The sequence below is a fragment of the Magnolia sinica genome, chromosome 8 (assembly GCF_029962835.1).
Source record: "Magnolia sinica isolate HGM2019 chromosome 8, MsV1, whole genome shotgun sequence".
NCBI lineage: Eukaryota > Viridiplantae > Streptophyta > Magnoliopsida > Magnoliales > Magnoliaceae > Magnolia > Magnolia sinica.
Window position 1 is genome coordinate 89,420,467 of NC_080580.1, and position 21,406 is coordinate 89,441,872.

A 21,406-nucleotide genomic window follows, 5' to 3' on the forward strand; every position below is an offset into this window, starting at 1 on the left:
GCCGAAGGCTTTCCTTGTGCTGGGATGCTAGGTGAGGTCCACCATAATTTTTTGAGAAATCCACCCTGTACATCCATTTTATGAGCTTATTTTAGTATATGCAACTAAGATTGAGGCAGATCTAAAGCTCAAGTGGGCCACAGAAGAGGAAACAATGAGGATTCAATGACCACCGTTGAAACATTTGTATGGCAACAAAAGTTTTACCTCATGCTAATATTTTTGTGTTTTCACTTCATCCCATGTAAACGGTTTGGATGGCATACGAACATCAAGGTGCAGCTCGCCATAGGCATTTTTTCCCCCTAATTTTTCCTTTCATGTGGCTCACTTGAGTTTCAGATCCACTTCATTTTAGGGAATGAGCTCGCAAAATAGATGAACAGGGTGGAATTTCTAACAATCATCACAGTGGACCCCACCTAGCATCTCAGACTTCCTCGGAAAGGCTTTGGGAGGAAATCCACGTCCCTTTCAAAGCCCATATATAACATTGCTGGGGCTGTCAACGAGCTGAGCCTGGGTTGCCCTCGGCCCAGATTTTGAACTGTTTTGAGCTGGGCCGCTGGGCCGGCCCTATTCAAAATTTAGATTAAGGTAGGCCCTAGCCTAACCCATTGACACCGCACCCGGGTACTGAGTTGATGTGACAAAGTCCTATGTGCCTCACCATGATGTATGCGATACATCCATATATATACCATCCATCCATTCGGTCAGATCATTTTAGGGAATGAATCTAAAAATAAGGTAAATTCAAAGCTCAGGTGGATAATCTCATAGAAAACAATGAGGATTGAATACCTACCATTGAAAAAAAAAGAAAAAGGCTACAGAAGTTTTGTATCAAATTAAATAGCTTTAGGTAATTTGAGCAACCTTGCATTTCTGCATCTCTCTGCCAACCATGTTTATGGTTCAATTCCACTAGAAATAGGAAATCTACATCTCTCTACCCCAAAATCATAGATTTTACGCCCGATAACTCATTCCGGATTGTGAGATATGCCCGATCTAAAGTCTGACGGTCTGGATCACTTCTGTTCCATCTTGGCCATGAAACTGTCAGCAACCCACTCTACATCATATACTAACCTTTTAACAGGTTCTATCCCCTCCACTTTAGGAAAGTTGACGCAGCTTACTTTTTTGTCCCTAATTGACTGCCAATTATCTGGTTCATTGCCTCAGGAAACGACAAACATGACAAATCTTTCTGAACTCTACTTGCATGGCAACAACTTCTCTGGTGATTTGCCTCACTTAAAAAGATTCACTGCATTTGACAACAATTTCACTGGTGAGATCCCGAAAAGCTTCAAAAACTACACTAGCTTAACAAGAGTGTGAATCAATGGAAACCAACTTGTTGCAAATGTATCAGAAGCCTTTGGTGAATACCTACATCTTACATTCATTGACATTAGCGACAACATGTTGTTTGGTGAACTCTCACCAAATTGGGGAGAATGCCGAAACCTAACAAAGCTATAATTCTCTGGGAACATGATCATCAGTGGAATTCCTCCAGAGATTGGGCAGTTGATGCGCGTAGCTAGAAGTGCGTGGTCTTTCTTCAAACCATCTAGTAGGAGAGATTCCAAAGGAATTTGGGAAGTTGACTTCTTTGTTCAACTTGACTTTAAATGATAACCAGCTTTCTGGTCAGGTACCACAAGAGATTGGAAAACTATCCAATTTGGAGGTTCTTAACTTGTCAATGAATCACCTAAGTGGTCCAATACCTCCTCAATTAGGGGATTGCTCCAAACTCCACCATCTGAAATTGAGCGAAAATGTTTTGAATGGAAGCATTCTTTTTCAGATAGATAACCTAGCATACCTACCGGGCTTATTAGATCTAAGTCATAACTCATTCAATAGACAAATATCACCACAACTCGCGAAAGTGATTCGGCTGGAAAAGTTAAACCTCTCCCACAACATGCTGCAAATTCCATTCCACCTTCTTTTGAAGGGATGTTCAACTTGCAATCTATTGATTTTTCATACAATGCTTTGGAAGGTCCTATTCCCAGTAGCAAAAGCTTTCAGAATGCTTCTGCAGAAGCATTCATAAAAATAAAGGCTTATGTGGTGAAGTGAAAGGCTTACAACCCAGCAATGCCTCTTCAATAGGTCATGGTAATGTGAAGAAAGGCCGCAAAGTTGTATTCCTCATTCTTCTTCCTCTCTTGGTGACCTTGTTTCTTTTATTTGTAATGGTTGGCATTTCTTCTATTTGTTACCAAAGAAGAAATATAGAAAAAGGAGTTCTTGTGAGGAGCAGCGAAAATCCATTTTCAATATAGAATTATGATGGAATTATTATATTTAAAGACATCGTGGAGGCGACAAAGGGTTTTCACGACAAATATTGTATTGGAACTGGAGGGTGTGGGAAAGTTTACAAAAGTAAATCTACCAATGGGCGAGGTAGTAGTTGTGAAGAAACTCCACTCACTCGAAGGTGGGGATCATTCTAATCAAAAAAGTTTTAGAAATGAGATACATGTATTAACTGAAATCCGTCATTGCAACATTGTGAAGCTTCATGGCCTTTGCTCCCATGCTTGATGTTCGTTTCTAGTCTACCAATACATGGAAAGGGGAAACTTGGCAAGCATCCTAAGAAATGAAGGTGCTGCACAACTGAACTGGACTATAAGGGTGAAGGTTATTAAAGGTGTGGCCCATGCTTTATCTTACATGCACCATGATTGCACCCCGCTGATTGTCCATCGAGACATATCAAGCAACAACATTCTATTGAATTCAGAACTTGAGGCTATTGTCTCTAATTTTGGAACCGCAAGATTGTTGATACTTGATTCGTCCAATTGGACTACTCTTGCAGGCACTTGTGGATATATCACTCCTGGTTAGTCACTAATACATTCTCAATGCTCTAATAGTTTTATTATAAATTAGTCTTTATTTTTCTTAAGTTTTTCTATTATTTGTTGGCAATTATGTACTATAAAACTTGTGCATTAGTTACAATACTATTGTTCGATGTGGCAATCTAGGGCGACTTGAATATGAGAAAATTCATATTGAAAAGTTTCCCTTTTCTCTGTAAGATTGCTTAATCCAACGACTATCAGAGGCCTTGTAAAGATAATATGGCTGCACCGTAAAACTAAACCCTGATTCACACTTAACTAACAAGATTTAACTACATTTTATTAGCTATTAAATTTGTGGCCCTGACCATTTTTAACTATACATTTGTTGGCACCAATTGGTTGGATAGAATCCTTCCATAAGTGTCATTTTTGGGATCTTCTCCATTATGATATGAGTCATGTTTTTCAGATTCTATGGAGTGATTTACATGCATACCAAGTTTAGATGGATGAGTTAAGCCTATTTAAGAAATGATTGAAAAAGGTCATGGTTTCTAGCCCACTAGAATAAATTTGAAAATGATACATCAGGAAATGTGGCATCATGCAATGCTCCGCCATGAGATCCCAAAGCATGATTGGGTTTTCTTCCTTATACAAGGTTTCCATAGCTCTAAGATCCAAACCGTCCTCGTGGTGTCTCACACAATGAATGCCCTACACAACAAAAGAAATTCCTAATTTGGAAAATCCTTGCCATTGAATCTATTATCTTTCTATGTTGAATGTGCACAATTGCCTATTTTTTCCTTGATTGTCTATCATCCGGCCACTAAAATGGTTAAATTTTCCAATTATAGAATTACTAATGCATGTCCCATCCAAATTGGGGCTCACTATGTCAATGGTCTGGTTCTTAGAACTATGGACCCCACCAGTACAAACTTAAAACCTTAGGAGGATATCATAGATACTCTTGGGTGGACCATAAACCAATGGAATGTGTTGCTACAACAACACCTATACACACCATTACACTCTAGTTCACACATCCCAACTTCTCCTGTGTCTGGGACAGTTGAGACATACATAAAAGTAGCCCCAACCATGCAGATGACCCCACACAATGATTAAGATGGTCCCCTCCACCACGACGTCAAAACAATGGACAGTTGTGAGAAGAAAAGAAAAAAAGCGCACAATATGCACTCAATGTATAGATGTGGCATGCCTGATGAGTGGACCATCCTGATCAGGTGGGCTATCATCAGCTTGACCCAAAAGTCAGGTCGGTTACTATCATCAGGTGGGCTACGGGTTCCAAGGTTTTTTGCGGTGTATTATAGTTTTCTAAGGTGGCCCAACTGATGGTTGGACCAGCTAGATTTTTGGGTCATTTGATCTAGGTGGTAGTGGTTCAAGTATTGCAGGGTTTGGATCTCAAAATCACCATCCTGGCAAAACAATGCTAGACCGCACATCACTTTAAAAACTAAAAAATGATAGAGGGATGCATAAAATAGATTCTTCTTTGATGATATAGGCCAGTTTGGATGCACTTACTTTAAAAAATAATAAATAAATGAACCATTGGGTAAAATCAGGGCTCCACTACTTGGAATCTGATGCTCTTTGCAAAAGAGGAGACTTAAATGTAAGAACGCAAACCTTTGGTCCAAAGTCGTCCTAGAAACCTCACAGCACTATATATATATATATATGCGTGCCAAACATCTACCCCATCAGTCAGATGCACCATTCCATGGTGGACCTCCATCTTAAAAATCAAGTCAATCCATGACTTGTGTGGGCCACGCCACATACAAAAGTTGAGAGGGGTTATCCTCCCATTAAAACACTCTTAATCATATGTTGGGCCCACCAAGATGTGGTTCACAAATCCAACCCATCCATTATATGTGTCCCACTTGGATGAGGGGTCAAACCAAGTTTCAGACGCATCCAAATTTCAAGTGAGCCCAACCAAGTGCTTTATATGTTTTAGGCATGTATTCACGTGATTTTAGATGGTATGGCTCACCTGAGTTCCGTAAACTGCTAATTTTTGGGATATCTCATAAGTTAAAGGGGACCCATCAAATGCACAGTTAGAGATATCAACAGGAAAGTCCGAGGTGGGAACATCGTTCTAAAGCTAGATATGGAAAAAGCCTACGACAGGGTAAAGTGGGACTTCCTGAAGTTGGTTTTGAAGCGCTTTGGTTTCTCTGTTACTTAGGTCAGTCTACTTGAGAAATATTGGTCCAACTGTTGGTTTTCGGTGTTGTTTAATGGTTAGGCTATTGGTTTCTTTAAATCTTCGAGAGGTTTGCGCCAGGGAGATCCCATCTCCCCCAGCCTATTTATTTTATCTGCAGAAGCATTGAGTAGAGGGATCAAACGGCTGGTCAATCAGGGCTATTGCAAGCCTTTCAAATTGTAGCAAGGGTGCCCGCTAGTCTCCCATCTGTTATATACAGACGACACGCTCCTATTCATGAATGGAGGGCTCGCCTCCCTGTGTGCAGTGAATGGGCTGCTGGAAGAATACCAAGCTGCGTCTGGTCAAAAGGTTAACCGTCAAAAGAGCTCCTTCCTGTGCTCTAGGAAAGTGGTTACGGCCCAATCTAGATCCATTGAAAGATCTCTAGGTATTGCAAATTCCAGATCTTCCCTTTCTTACTTGGGAGTCCCACTAGCTATTGGCAGAGCAAGCAGAGCCCTTTGTCAGTTGTTGCTCGATAAAGTGGATGGTCGTATTGCAGGTTGTAAAGCAAGGTGCCTATCTTAGGTGGAGAGGCTGGTTCTAGTGCAACACGTTCTGGGGAGCATCCCCATCCACTCCATGTCGGCCTCTCAAATCCCGAAATCCGTGATCACAGAATTGGAGAAGCGCTTCTCAGCTTTCTTCTCGGGTTGGGTAGATGGACAGTGAAAGATGCATTGGAGGAGTTGGAAAGAAATTTCTTATCTCAAATCTGAAAGTGGGCTAGGTCCCGACGATTGAAAAACATCCTCTCGGCCCTCCGTTTGAAGCTAGCGTGGTCAATGAAGTTTGGCCCGGCCTCCAATCTTTGGATCCTTTTCAGCAAAGCCAAATATGCTCGAGATCTATCTGCCAAGGGGCAGGGTTCTATGGCCCCTTCCCCTTTATGGAAGAGCATCAAGGATCAACTGCCCCTTCTCCTTTCCTCAATCCAATCTATGGTTGGGCAGGGTGAAGGTAATCTTTGGTCTTCTAATTGGTCAGGGCTGGGCCCTCTGATTGACGTGGCTAATTTCCCAGTCCCTTTGGCATTGCGTCAGATGAAAGTGTATGAATTCCTTAGGAAGGATGGGCCCCTCCCCCCATCCTACGCCTCTCTTTTCTTGCCTCAATAGGTGTTGGATTTCATCTTCTAGGGGGGGCTTCTACGTGTCAGAAGAGCCAGAAGTCGTCTTCTAGCCATTCGAGCCTTCCGAGTCCTCTGTCAAATCAGCTTGGGGCTGGTGTAGAGAGTCCAGGCAGCGTAGAGGGTGGGCGCCGCCAAAAATTTCTATTTTCGTCTAGAGAGTGCTGAAGAATGCAATCTCGGTGGATGAAGCGGTCCAATCCAGAGGCATCCCGCTAGCGCAATCCAGAGGCATCCCGCTAGCGTCCAGATGTACTTATTGTTCAAGGAATCCGCTCGTCCGACCAGATTGTGAGTCTTTGCATCACCTCTTCCTTCAGAGCAATCTGGCTAAGTCAGTTTAGGAGCATTTCCAGTCCATTTTCGATCTCCCGCTCATGCCCAGTCTCTCCGTGTAGCACCGGCTTTGGCTATGGTGGCAATTTCAGCCACCTTAGGACCTGCCACACATCATGGGAGGGTTGGCCCCATGCTTCATCCTATGGGAGATCTGGATCTCTAGAAATGCCTCTAAATATGATGCCCCCCCTTTGGCAGCTAGAATCATTGCTCAGGTTACATGGATGTTGTCTTCATCTTCCTCACTACCCCAAGACATCTCAGTTCGTCTAGCAACCAACTTTCCGGCCCTTGTGCTCGGGGTAATGCGGATTCTTTTAGGCCAAGGCCCCATCTGAAATTGGTGAAATGGAGAAGCCCTAGGTGCGGCTAGGTCAAGCTCAACATCGATGGGTCTGCAAGAGGCAACCCCAGACAATGGAGAGTCCATTTTTGCTTTCTCTTCAGCCTATGGTTTTGTTTCCAGCACGAGAGCAGTGCTTCGAGCCGTCTACAATGGCCTTGTTTTCTGTAAAGCGATGGGATTCTTTAACGTCGAGGTAGAGTCAGATTCCATGTTGGTGGTGGGCCTCCTAAATGGGGCTTTCAAGCCGAGCTGGCGTTGGATGTATTGTTTGCAGAGGATAGAAAGATTAAGGTCGGTGGTCAAGTCACTTTTTCCCACATTCTAAGGGAAGGGAATGGCCCAGCAGATGGTCTAATTGGACAAAGTTGGCCTCGGAAGGATCAGGGAAGAGTTTGTGTCTGCCTAAGCCTGGTCTTGTTTTGTCCATAGCTTTTATTTTCAGTTTCACTACATGATAGGCTCCCCGGGCTTTTTATCAGGCAGCCCGAAAGATGTTGAGGTCTCTTATATGTTGCCCTCTTATATGATATAATATTCGGTTTTTGAAAAAAAAAAAAAAAAAATTGGTTCTGACCAAAGATACACACCATGGTTGTTCCACACAAACCTATAGTTGGCATCCAATCCATTATTCCCTAGGGGTGGCCAGCCTGAGTTGCGGATTTGGCTGATTTCTTTTGCCTCACAGCCTAGACTCAAGGATAGAATCTGATGGATGGAGTGGATTTTTACATACATAACTGATGGGCCCCACTGCTCTTGGGTGTTTAATGCATTGAGTAGAACTGGTGTTGAGGGTCCCACGTAAAGAGAAGCTGTGGGACAATGTAAAACTGGACTTGGAGGGATCCGATCTAAACCAAAGCTTCGTAAGACCCTGTAAAACTAGTATTGTAGAGAGCCCCTACTTACATCTGCAGTTACATGGAGCCTGTGTAAGCAAAAACCTGTGGGGTCCACTGTGTTATGGGTGTGACATCCACTTTGTCCAGCCCTTTGGCCAACTCATCTTAAGACATAAGAGCTCATAAAAGAGGCGGATTGAAGACATAAGTCGTGGGTCATCCACGGGAAATAGTGGTGATTGAATGCCTGCCATTGAAACATTCCTAGTGTCACTGAAGTTTTGGATCAAGCTAATACTAGGGTATCAGCTACATAGCTTATCTTGTGAATAAAATTTCTTTTTGCTGAAAAAAAAAACTAATATTTGTGTTTTCTGTTCATCCCCGTGGGAATAACTATATGAACGGTTGTATGCCATAAACATCACGGTGGGCCCAAGGAAGTGTCCAAATGTGTGTTTTGGGTCCCACTGTTGTGTGGTGTGGTGATAGAGATTTGGATTTTTCTTCATTTTTCTCCTCATGGTTTAACTTGAGCTGGCGAAACTGAGGGTCCAGGCTATGAGTTCCCAATGGTGTGACCCACCTGATTGGATCAACCCCATTTTACGGGCTCACATGAATTGATCAGGAGCAATTGATGCACGGTTCGGATGGGTGAGGTACCGTGGTGGGGGATTTTGGACTATTAACACCCTTAATAGCATTGTCCCACCTGTGGGTGTTGTAAGTGGAGGCTGTTTGGCTAGTGACCCAAACACCAGCCAGCTAGCTGGTGTCAAAGCTCTATGGGCCTACCACAATGTAGCTGTCCGTCCATTTTGTGGGCCCTAGGAAGGTTTCAAGGGTGGACACTAGTCTCCCTATTGTTTCCTGTGGCGTGGTCCACTCAAGGTTTGGATCTATTTTATTTTTGGGTTCATCCCTAAAATAAGCTGGCACTCACTCAAATTGTAATTCAATTCAAAAAGACTACCAAACACCAAATTGTAATTCAAAACATTGTGGTTTTGTACTACCTTTCCCCTTGGCATGCCACTTCTGTTGGATATTCTAGGTAAGAAAATTGTAAACCAGCTACAATGAATATACTCAAAAAATAAAAATAAAAATAAAAATAAATTAATAAATAAATAATAAAATCAGATTGATCTACTCATTAGGTGGGCCCACACCTGGATGTAGAGTTAGATTGACCGTTGTCCGTTGATTCCAACGGTCTGGTACATCTGATGAGCGGCTTGGCCTGATTTTGGGGCCAGGTGATCTTCATGGTGGGGCGATTTGGGTGTGTGCCATCGAATCAAATTGCAGCTATTCACATTGAGGGTCTGATTGCCAAATTGCAATTTGTTACCTTAAAGTCAGATTAGAAAGAAACTCAACTGCAATTTGAGGGCTATTTCCTCACAATGATAATTTGATTGGCTTATGCATTGGAACGGTGAACTGTTTGGCACAAGGACAAAAAAAGAGTAATTAAAGGAAACAGAGACATAAAAGCGATGTCGAGGAGAAACCATGTCATGGATATTCCAATCATGTGGATCCCATGGCGAGCCATGAACTCCTTGGAGAACAATCCATATGATTTTTTCGTATCGGTTCGGACTTCAGTGACCGGTATGTCGGTCTCAAGCACCTTCGCCATGTCAGCCGCCGCCTTCTTCTGGTCCCCCTCGATCAATGCCGTGAACCGAGGTGTCTTCGGCATCTTCATCCGCCAGTAGTATGTCAGAGCAGCTGGGATTGCTCCAAACATGAGAAGAAATCGCCAGACGAAGTCACCATCTAGCTGAGTAGACAGAACGTGGTTGGTAACAATGCTTGGTGCTGGGCAAGCCAACCAGAATGCTTGGAGACGGCCATCGCGACGGCTCCTGCCACCAAAATTCCATTCCCCTGCATCGCGAAGACGGCAGCGATGAACCCGTCACACGTTTTCTAGTTGGACTGTTGGACCGTGTGATTATGTAAACTAGTGGACCCCACTTCTACGTGATTAATGCAGATACTCTGCGTGAGGGGTGGAGTGTTATAGCCTTTTACATGTCTATTTGAGTTGAACTAGGATACATCAATGTGGAGCAGTGGGAGAGAGAGTTATAATGGGATTCAAACTCTCATCTCCACATATTTTATATAAAAGAGAGCTGGGTTCCCGATCCTACACAACGACAAAAGTCTAAGTACCATCTATTATTCTGTATACGGGTGTGAAGGAGAGGAAGATTACAGCGTCTCAGTTAGGTAAGCCGTGTAAACCCTAGATCTCCATGTCTTATGCACAGGTAGATCTCTATGATTTCCGTATCCAGATAATCTTATAGTTGGTATCAGAGCCACTATGCAAAAGCATGGATGATCGTATTCAGCTATAAAAGATTCAATTCGATCATCAGGGTTTTCTAAATCAAAACCCATATCAGCAATCAGCAAATTCGAAATTCGAATCCCATATTTGCAATTAGGGATTTTGATATTCAAATTCCACATCCAGAGATTGGAGATTTCGAACCCTTAATTAATATGGGAATTTCAAATCTAGAAATCCCAAATCCAGATAGCAATTAGGGTTTTTGAAATCTCAAATCAAATATCAGGGATTTTCGACTCCTTGAATTTAGATGCAATTACAAATTAGGGATTTTGAATTCAAACCCCTGATCCAGTAATATTAGGGATTTTGAATTAGAATCCCCAAATCTATATTCAGTAATTAAGGTTTTCCAATCGAAACCCACATCCAATTAGGGATTTCGGATTCAAATCCCCAAATACAACAATTAAGGATTATGATTTTCAAATTGGAATTGGGTATTTCGTACCCTTTCCTTCATCATCGGTAATTATAGCCATTTATATACTGTCTATCCACGACAGCATCCTTAACTGGTCGCCAACCGCGCTTCTCCTCCGCTACAGCCATGGATTTCGGCCATCCTTAACCATATTGCCAGTCGGGCTTCCATGGATGTCTAGGGTTAAAATAAAAATCAGCTATCACTCTTCAGATGTAACCACAGCGTATTGAAACAAATGAACGGATAGAAAGAAGAAAAGTTAACGGCTAATGGTCAATTTACTTTGTGTGTTGTGGCCCACTTAAAGAGTGGATTGTCTGAATTTATGAGAGTAATATCTAAGTATTATTTTAAACCTTATGAACAGCTCAGATCTCATATATACGCCTGATATTTGCACGTGTTTCCGCGTGTGGATGGATACGGCTCTACGCGCGCGCCTGTGGGATTATCAAAATCTAGCGTTTCGAAGTCCTGGGAGAAAATTACCACTGTGCATGCTATCTTTTATCCAGCATCTTTTATGAAGAGTCCAATACTTAACTTCCCAACTTAGACCTTTCACGTACGGACAGAGCATTTCAGGACGAAAATACCCCGCTTTTCCAGCATCGCACGTACGGACAGGGTATTTTCGTCCTCAATTGCTCTATCCGTACATATAAGGTCTAATTTGGGAAAGTAAGTTTTGCACGGCTCATCAAAAGACACTGGATATAAGGTGGCGTCCACAGTGATAATTTTCTCGAGTTCTGGCTCTGGTCTGAGGAAGAAATTCCCTTTCAAAGGAAATCGAATTGCGCACTAACTCAGTACGCCTTTATCGTACTAAGTAAAATCCGTTGGGCCCACCTTGGTTATAAGTGGTGTATCCACTCCGTCCATCCGGTTTTCCAGATTATTTTAGGGGCGGATACAAAATTTTAAGAAATCTCAAAATGACCACACCAAAAGAAACAGTGGTAATAATGATTTCCACCGTTGAAACCTTCCTAGGTCCCACCGTGATGTTTATTTGTCATGAAAACTGTACATAAAATCACATAATTGTGGATGAATGGAAAACACAAATATCAGCTTGATCCAAAACTTCCGTGGCCTCAAGAATTTTCAACAGTAGACACTCAATTTACATTTTTTTTCCTGTGGTGTGGTCCATCTGAGCTTTGGTTATAATTTATTTTTGGGCTTAAACTCTAAAATTATCTGATAATATGGATGGACGGAGTGGATAAAGTAAATAAATCAAGGTGAGCCCCACAGAGTTTACTCGGTACGCAGTTACTCAGTACGCAGTTCGCTACCCTTTCTTTGTATGTGAGTAACGACTTACTTGAAAAGTCGTCGTTACAACGGGACAATGTAACGACCAGAAATTTCCAGGCGTTTGACTTACACATGGCCAGTGACTAGACTCTATGGCCCCACAATGTTGTATGTCTTTTATCGTCCATCCGTCTTGTTAACTCATATAAGTACATGAATTTTAACTTGAAGCATATCCAAAGCTTGAGTAGACCACACATAGGAAACATTAGAGATAATTAATTATGTCCATATTTTGTACTTTCATGGCCGTAATCAAGCAAGAAAATCCATTAAAATCAAAATGGAATTATAATTTTCAAGAAAACTTCATCTCTCGTGTCCCCGACTACATTACATAACAACCTTTAATAACCTTTAAGAATGTCTCTGATGTAGAGCGGGTTGCGGACAGTTTCATGACCAAGACGGATCAGAAAAGGCCCGGTCGACAACAGAAGTGATCCGAACCGTTGGATTTTAGGAGAACAACTTGGTGAAGCCAAATGGAACACTTAATATTTTTGGCCGAAAACCTTGCACACCAGTAGAGATTACAACCGTCTATAAATAATAAGTTTACTATTTATAGTAAGTTACGAATTTTAGGAGTTTTAGTTGTAGTTTGCTTCTGATTTCCCTCCCATTGCTTGGTATTCTAAGGATTGTGAACTTGTTTATTTCATTCATTAATTAATTTCGAATTTTATAGAATTTATTTCCTATTTTGTTTGCTTTCTTTCTCGTGGATTCTAAAAGCCTATATGAGAAGTCTAAAGAAGTTTGGTGGATTCGGAACAGTTCTCCTCATGCAGGAGACGATGCTCAACCTCATCACCTTCATCCCTGTGTCAGTCTCCTCTCTTAGATGACCCAAAAATACAACACACACAAGTGAAAGGCAAGCATCAACAAAGAAAAATAAAAGTTTCTCATAGAAAATTTAAATAAATAATTCACAAACCAATACTTGAAGACGATTTCCAACAAATTTGGAGATGTGAATGAAGAACTCACTATCTCCGAAAATAAATCTTCTCTTGAAAACAGACAAGAGGCTTGAATCCGGGGCTATACAGAGAGCATAGCTCTTTTTCCTCACAAAACCCTCTTTTCCTCCTTGAAGAGCAAAAGAAAAACTCCAAATAGTCTCTTGTTATAGGAAAAAAAAAAAACTCATAAACAAAATAGCTAGGCAAAATATCAAAATCCCCTCACTCGAGCTCACACGTGGGACACCGGAGATGATGTGTTCTGGATCAAAAGTACGCTACCCAGAATGCCTGGGAGACGGCCATTGCACTGACCCCCACCACCAAGATCCTGGTCCCCTACATCTTAAAGACAGCTGCAATGAATTCTCCCCGTGTATTTTGGTTGTCGTACTCGGACATGATCAAAGCTGAGAGTGGATAGTCACTTCCAATGCCAAATCCAAGCCAGAATCGGAAAAAGCACAGCCAAGCTATCATAGTCTTGGAAGCAGACCTCATCGAGAATCCAGATGCAACTGCACATCCAACCATAGTAACGAGAATGATACTGTAAACCTTCTTCCTCCCAAGCTCATCTCCAACCCACCCAAAAAGTAGTTGGCTCGCAAGTGTCACGCACAGCACCATGCCTGTGACTGCATTGTCCCCTGGATTTTCTATCTTTGGATTGCAATAGTAGAGGCAAGCCATCAGCATACCGACTGCTGTGATGAAGAAGAGAGCGTCAGTGAAGAATCCAATCCCGGCTATCATGATTGTTGTGAAATGGTAGAGATGGGTCTTTGCATTGTCGAGTGCCGAGAAGATGGCGAGCGTCCTTTGTCCTTGAGACATTGTATTCACTCCCCAAGTATAGGGTTGTGATGTAGTAAAAAATTCGGTGAGACCGAGGTCGAATCCCAAGGGACTGATACCTGTGCGTTATCTGAAACTAAGTAGAAGGAGAACCAGATTAAGATGAAATCTAAATTGAATGATTTTTGAGGAATAATAGTGAAATACTAAGCTAAAACTTAATGAATTTAGAGGAAAGAAACTAGGGATTCAGATGATCCACTTGTGGAGATCAGGGAGATCTTATACCTGCATCAAGAATTATGGAATTTAAACTGAACTTCCTTTGATATAGTTGTCAAGAGGTGAAAGGTATATGAATTAGAATGGATTCCATCACCAAACCATGCCCAGGTGACAAAGCAAACAACAGAATTACATTAATTGCCAACCAATCGACAATGCATGAAGGTTAGGGAAGGTACCGTCATCCGACCATGCCCATGAGACGATGGCGAACAACAGGGCTTCCTGACGTCATAATCAAAATAAGAAAAAAGAATTACTCAAAGCCATTGCAAACCCATCGTAATTTCAGTCACAACAGGCCATTAAAAACTAAAAATATTCTCATAATAAAATTAAATCAAAAACCTCTTCAATCTAAACAAAAGGCACAAGCAATATCTCTCTCATCAGACTACAAGCTTCACCTCTTAGCCCTAGCTAAGAGGTTTAGCCGATCACGAGCATGATTAGGCTAAAATAAACAAAAGAAAAAGAAGAAAAAAAAAAACCACAGCAAAGAAATGAAGGTAAAGAAAAAAACTTCTCTTTTCTCTCCCTGTCTTCACGTTCCAACTTCAAGTCGTTCTCCCCTCCTCTTCTCTCTCCCTCTCTCTCCTTTATAGAATTTCGGAAGTGGTGGCTGGAGTCGAGCACCGACTTCTCTTTCACAGTCAGTTTGCAACGGAGCCGGACTCCCTGTTTACACAGTGGAAACAAAGGCAAAGCCTTATGCATCTATGATGATTGGTGGGCCTAGGATTGATGTCAAACGAGAAATCTGACCCGTCCATTAGTTTCCCCTCGAAAAACCAGTGGAACCTGATTGGTTTTGGATCAGATTCGTGGTGAACCACGAATTAATTCAATTCACCGTCAGTCTTCCGATTGGATGGTCGAAATCCAATTAAAGTTATCTTCTACAATTCCACCACCTAGGCGAGGGAGGTAGGGCCTGTGGGCTCCTGAAGGACAGTCCTGATTAGCCTGATGGGCCCTGATAGTGGCCCACAAAGATCAACTGCAACTCCCTGTTGCGAAACAGAGTCACCGCCATTCGACTCTGTGAATCACGTTGGCAATTTCTTGAAGTCAAGTGGAAAATCCACTCCGTCCATTGTTTTCAAGACGAAAAACCGTCTGGAATTGCTCGATTTTCGATCCAAACTGTGGTGTCTCATGAAATTGTAGCCCAGCCGTCCATCCTGCGTTTAAACAGAAATCTATGCATATGTTCATGCATGGGACCAAACGGACACCTAGGAGTTGGTCTTAGCCGTATCCTGAGACAGGTGAACGGTTCGGATCATCGAGCCATATGATGAGTGGGGCCCACTAGTGAAAAACGGACGGACAGCGTAAAGACGTTGTCTGTTCTTTCGCAGAGGAGAGAGGAAGACAGGTCAGTGTGCGCTGACCCATTTTCAATTTTCGGTGCACGGCGTGTGCGAGTGTGCTATGCACACACACACCCTCTAGGTAGGGTCCATCGTGACGTTTATGAGAAATCCTCTCCGTCCATCTATTTTTTCACAATATTTAAACGGTTGGGACCAAAAATGGAGCATATCCATACATCAGGTGGGCCCCAAATCAAGATTTTAAGGCTGATCTGTCTGTTGGGACACTTCCACAGGGATTAAACAGATGAAATTCGATGTATACAGTTAATTTATGGTCCTCAGGCCATGTATGAAGTTTCGAGCCAATCGGATGGCGAGACCCTGTGATCTTTCATTCTGCGCCAGTTTCGGGCCTCTTTGACGTAAACGGCTTTATTTCCTCGGATTCCTAGTGTGTAATTCCATCGATCTTGGTCCCCTGGAGTCCGTCCCTTACTATGGTGACTTCGGAGTGTCAAACTCATGCTTTTAATGCTATTTTTCAGTCCACGCTCCTGATTACATCCTGCAATAATAACACAATTAAAATATGACGTTAAGCACTATCATGTCCGTAAAATCCGGCAATAACCGGGGTCTGATATGTAATATTTGACCCTCAACACATTGCTAATCAATCTCAAATGTCCGATTATCTTACCGAGCTGGGCCAAATGGGTGTCGAGGATTGTGTGTTGGAGATGGAATGGTGGAGTTGGAAGGGTGTTTTGCATAGCAGAAATTGCAGTTAGAGGTGATAGGGCGCGTTTGGGTGCTGCTTTCCGTTTTATCTGGATTGCGTTTAGGATACGTGGATAATTCCACACGCGTGTTGGAGCTGTATGCGCATCTGTCTAAATGTTACACATTTGTCAGATCTTAGCTTTCAATCAGGTGATCTACACTGTTTAGATGTTCTGTAAAAAAAATTCAGGCTATTTTACACCTTAATTGGGCCACAGCATACTGAAACAAATCAACCGTCAATTTAATTTTCAATTGTGGCCCATTTGAAGAGATGAATTATTTGAATTTTCAACTAGAAGATCTAATCATTATTTTTAAGCTAATGGAAAGCTCAGATCTCATACGCCCGCTTCATATTTGAATGTGCCCGCGTGTAGATGTTACGGGGCTATACACACTCGTGTGGAATTAGCGAACTTGTAACTTCTGGCTTTGATTCGAGCAGGAAATATTCCCTTTGTGAGTAACGACTTTCTTGAGAAGTCGTAATTACCAACAAGACAAATGTAAAAGCAAGAAATTCCCAGCCGTAAGACGTACCATTGCCTCGGGTACACTGTGGGGCCCACCGTGATGTATGTGTTTTATCACCACCGTTCATCCGTTTTTCCATCTCATTTTAGGGCATGAGCCTAACATTGAAGCGTATCCAAAGCTGAAGTAAACCACACCACAGAAACAGTGGGATATCTACCACTGAAACCTTCCTAGGGTCCACCATGATGTTTATTTGAGGGAAAACATACATCAGCTTGACCCAAAACTTCTGTGGGCCCGCTAAGTTTTCAATGGTAGGCGTTCAATCCGTACTGATTCCTGTGGTGTGATCCACTTGCGTCCTGGATATGCTTCAATTTTGGGACCATGCCTTAAAATGAGCTGTAAAAACGAAACAACGGCGTGGATAAAATACATATATCACAGGGACTCTACAGAATCTGATCACCAGGGATATTAGTGGTGTTGGGGTTACCATGCAGTCCGCTTCTATTGGAGACCATGGATCAGTGATCGAGACCGTTGATCCGACTAGGCAAACAGCATCATAAGTTCCTGCCCTGCAGCCGCTTTCCCATACATGAGGGAACATGGATCAGCGATCCAGACCGTTGATCTAACTAGGCAAACAGTATCATAAATTCCTATTCATCAGCCAATTCCCTATACATGTGGGGCTATGGATCAGTGATCCAGACCGTTGATCTGATTAGGCAAACAGCTGATGGTAGCTGCCTCGGAAATCTTCAACATCCGAAGTTCTTATCCTTCTAAGTGTAGTTTGAATTACCTATAATCCACATATGCAATTTTAAGTAATTTCTAAGTGCTACGTATCATCCATCTAACTCTGCCAGAGTATCAAACTTTTTCTCCTCTAAAAAAAAATTTACAAGTAATTTGAGCATGGTACATTCATGACAGAGGACCATCAGATCAATGGCTTGATGAACCAACCATGGGCCACACACCAGGGAACTTCCTTGTTCCATGAAAACAGGTAAGTTGACCTCGAGCTGTGTGGGCCCCACCATGATGTATATTGAACATCAACACCATGCATTTGATGGGTCCCCTTTAAATTATGGGACATCCCAAAAATCAGTCGTATACGGAATTCACAGGTGGGTCATACTATTTAAAATCATGAGAAGACATTCCTAAAACATATAAAAGCACTTGGTGGGGCCCACTTGCAATTTAGATGCATCTGAAACATGATCTGACCCCTCATCCAAGTGGGACACACATATAAAAGCACTTGGTGGGGCCCACCTGCAATTTGGATGCGTCTGAAACATGGTCTGACCCCTCATCCAAGTGGGACACACATAATTGATGGGCTGGATTTGTGAACCACATCTCAGTGGGCCCAACAAATGATTATGGATGTTTTAACGGAGGGTAACCCCTCTCAACTTTTGCATGTGGTGTGGCCCACACAAGTCACGTATTAACTTGATTTTTAAGCTGTAGGCCCACCATGGAATGTTTCTACGGGGAAAATGTTCTACCCTCGAGCTCATGGGAACTCCCCATGAGGTCGAGTGTGTGGGCCCCACCATGATGCGTGTCGAACATCTACCTCATCAGTCAAATGCACCATTTCAAGATGGGCCTGAGGCTTAAAAATCAAGTCAATCCGTGACTTGTGTGGGCCACACCACATACAAAAGTTGAGAGGGGTTACCCTCCATTAAAAAATTCATAATCTTTTTTTGGGCCCACTGAGATGTGGTTCACAAATCCAGCCCATCCATTATGTGTGTCCCACTTGGATGAGGAGTAAAACTAAGTTTCAGATGCATCCAAATTTCAAGTGGGCCCCACCAACCGATTTTATATGTTGTAGGCATGTCTTCACATGATTTTAGATGGTATGGCCCACCCGAGTTCCTTGGATAGCTGATTTTTTGGGATATCCCATAATTTAAAGGAGACCCATCAAATGCAGTATTGATGGTCGACACGCATCACAGTGGGGCCCACATAGCTCGACCTCATGGGAAGTTCCCATGAGCTCGACCACATAGAACCTTTTCCCTCTATATATATATATATATATATATATATATATATATATATATATATATATATATATATATACACACACACACACACACATTATTACTATTTTCATTATTATAATTTTCTTGTTAGGGGGCATTTGGTTGCACCAAATATCCTGAAATTTCAGAATTAATCAATCCAATTCAGAGCAAAATTATTTCATGATATTTCATGTTGGTACAACCAAACACAACTTTGACAATAGATAACTCAAAAGCAAACAATTCGTGGAAAAGCAAAGATGCAGCCAAACCAAACTCCAAACTACAGTATTGTTGGGGTGGTTTTCCTATTATGTACATCGCATGTACCTCAAGTCTGAACTGTCCAACAGTAGGACCGACTGTAGATGGGTCATATGCAGAAAATCAGATAATCCCACATCCGGTTAATAGATGTTGATTTGTTGAATTTAGGAACCATTAGATGCTCCATCATCAGGCAAGCTAGGATCGTACTCTTTTTTTTTGTAATTTTTGCGTCTAATATATCTACAGTAGCCCCACTATAATGGGTGTTTCGGATTCAACACACATGCTAAATGCACATCAAGCGCACTGCCGGCCCACCGGCTTAGCACTCTTAAATCAGTGCCATTAACTTAAACCATTTCCACAATAGGATGGATCTCAGCCGTTGAATTCCTCCCATTCTCCTCCCTCCCACCGTCGAGATCCTTGTCCTCACCTGAGATCTCCTCGAGCGATCGGCCGTTGGTCTCCGGCAACATGAAAGTGAACAGACATCCGATGAAATTCACCACCGATAACCCAATAATGGCCCGCTTGATCTTGTCATCATTCTCGTCCCCATGGAGTGTGTATCTCTGGACGACGAAGGCACTGATAATGGCCCCCGCCTTCCCGGCGGCTGCCGATATCCCATGACAGGTGGACCGGAGCCTCGCCGGGAAAAGCTCAGCCGGCATGATGAACGTCGTGCTGTTAGGCCCAAAATTCGCGAAGAAGAAGGTAAGCCCATAGAACACCACGAACTGGGCTGTTTTCCCGTCGCAAAATCCCGACGGGGATTGTCCGTCACAAGGATTGCCCCTTAGCTCACCATACCGAAATCCAACAACTGCCATGAAAATGGACATCATGAAGAACCCGCCGAGCTGGATCGCCAACCGTCCAATCCGATCAATGAGGAAGACAGTAAACCAGTACCCCGGGACAGTGGCGAAGAGCGCCACCAAGAACATGGCCTTAGAGATCCTATACACCTCCTCAATTGCATTCATCTTCTGAGCTTTTGGCAGTAGCCCCATAACTGGGTAGATATCCTTCTGCATGAGGTTGAGGCTGTAGAAGGCGATGTCGAGGAGAAACCATGTCATGGATGTTCCAATCATGTGGATCCCATGGCGAGCCATGAACTCCTTGGAGAACAATCCATATGATTTTTTCGTATCGGTTCGGACCTCAGTGACCGGTATGTCGGTCTCAAGCACCTTTGCCATGTCAGCTGCCGCCTTCTTCTGGTCCCCCTCGATCAATGCCGTGAACCGAGGCGTCTCCGGCATCTTCATCCGCCAGTAGTATGTCAGAGCAGCTGGGATCGCTCCGAACATGAGAATAATCCGCCAGACGAAGTCACCTTCCAGTTGAGTCGACAGAACGCGGTTGGCAACAAAGCTCGGTGCTGGGTAAGCCACCCAAAATGCTTTGGAGACGGCCATCGCGACGGCTCCCGCCACCAGAATCCCAATCCCCTGCATCGCGAAGACGGCGGCGATGAACCCACCACGCGTTTTCTGGTTGGAGTACTCCGACATGATGACGGCCGAGAGCGGGTAATCGCCACCGATGCCGAACCCAAGCCAGAAGCGGAAAAAGCACAGACAGCTCATCACGGCCTTGGGGGTGGACCCCATCGAGAAGCCGGATGCGATCGCACATGCAAACATCATGATGAGCATGATACCGTACACCTTCCTCCGGCCGAGCTTGTCTCCAAGCCACCCGAAAAACAGCTGACCGGCGAGTGTACCGCACAGCGCCACGCCAGTGATTGCATTGTTCACGTTGTCTGGTAGGGTCCCTGGCTTTTGCTTGGTTGGATCGTAGTAGTAGAGACGGCCCATTAGCTTAGTGACGGCTGTGATGCAGAAGAGATCGTAGGCGTCGGTGAAGAATCCCATCCCGGCTATCACGATCATCATGAAATGGTAGAGCTGGGTCTTCGCATTGTCGAGGGCCGAGAAGAGTGACATCGTCCCTTGTCTTTGAGACATTGTTCATCAATCTCAGCCGTCCGATTGCCTGACCGTCTGGAGCGAAATGGGTGTTGAGGATTGTGGGTTGGAGATGGAAGGTGGCGTTGGATGGGTGTTTTATATTAGCAGAAATTGTACGCAATCCGCTCCTCTTTCTTTCGGTGTGAGTGACGACTTACTTGAAAAGTCGTCGTTTACTAACAGGACAATGGAACGACCAGAAATTTCCAGGCGTTTGACTCAATCCTGGCCAGTGACTAGACTCTATGGGCCCCTATCGTCCATCCGTTTTGCCAACTCATATAAGTACTTGAATTTTAAATTGAAGCATATCCAAAGCTCGAATGGACCACACATGGGAAACATTAGAGATAATTACGTCCGTTGGAACCTTGTTTATTTTCCACTTTAGTGGCCTTAAGATGTTTTCAACGGTAAGCATTCAATCCCAGATGTTTCTTATGGTGTGGTCCACTTGAACTGTAGATAGGCTTCATTTTTGTGCTCACGCACTAAAATGAGCTGTAAAAACGGGTTGACGGCGTGGATAAAACACA

At 43.2% G+C, this 21,406-nt stretch overlaps 1 protein-coding gene and 2 pseudogenes across 1 annotated transcript; all 3 read right to left on the reverse strand.

Annotated features, from left to right (window-relative positions):
• Positions 1-8,983: 8,983 nt before the first annotated feature.
• LOC131254376 (low affinity inorganic phosphate transporter 8-like) lies at positions 8,984-10,267 on the reverse strand (annotated as a pseudogene).
• Positions 10,268-12,835: 2,568 nt separating this feature from the next.
• On the reverse strand, positions 12,836-13,709 carry LOC131254111 (low affinity inorganic phosphate transporter 8-like; annotated as a pseudogene).
• Positions 13,710-19,202: 5,493 nt separating this feature from the next.
• LOC131253641 (low affinity inorganic phosphate transporter 8-like) lies at positions 19,203-20,965 on the reverse strand. The gene has a single exon (XM_058254728.1). It carries the CDS (start codon positions 20,865-20,867, stop codon positions 19,233-19,235), a length of 1,635 nt encoding a protein of 544 aa, XP_058110711.1. The 5' UTR covers positions 20,868-20,965; the 3' UTR covers positions 19,203-19,232.
• Positions 20,966-21,406: the final 441 nt, after the last annotated feature.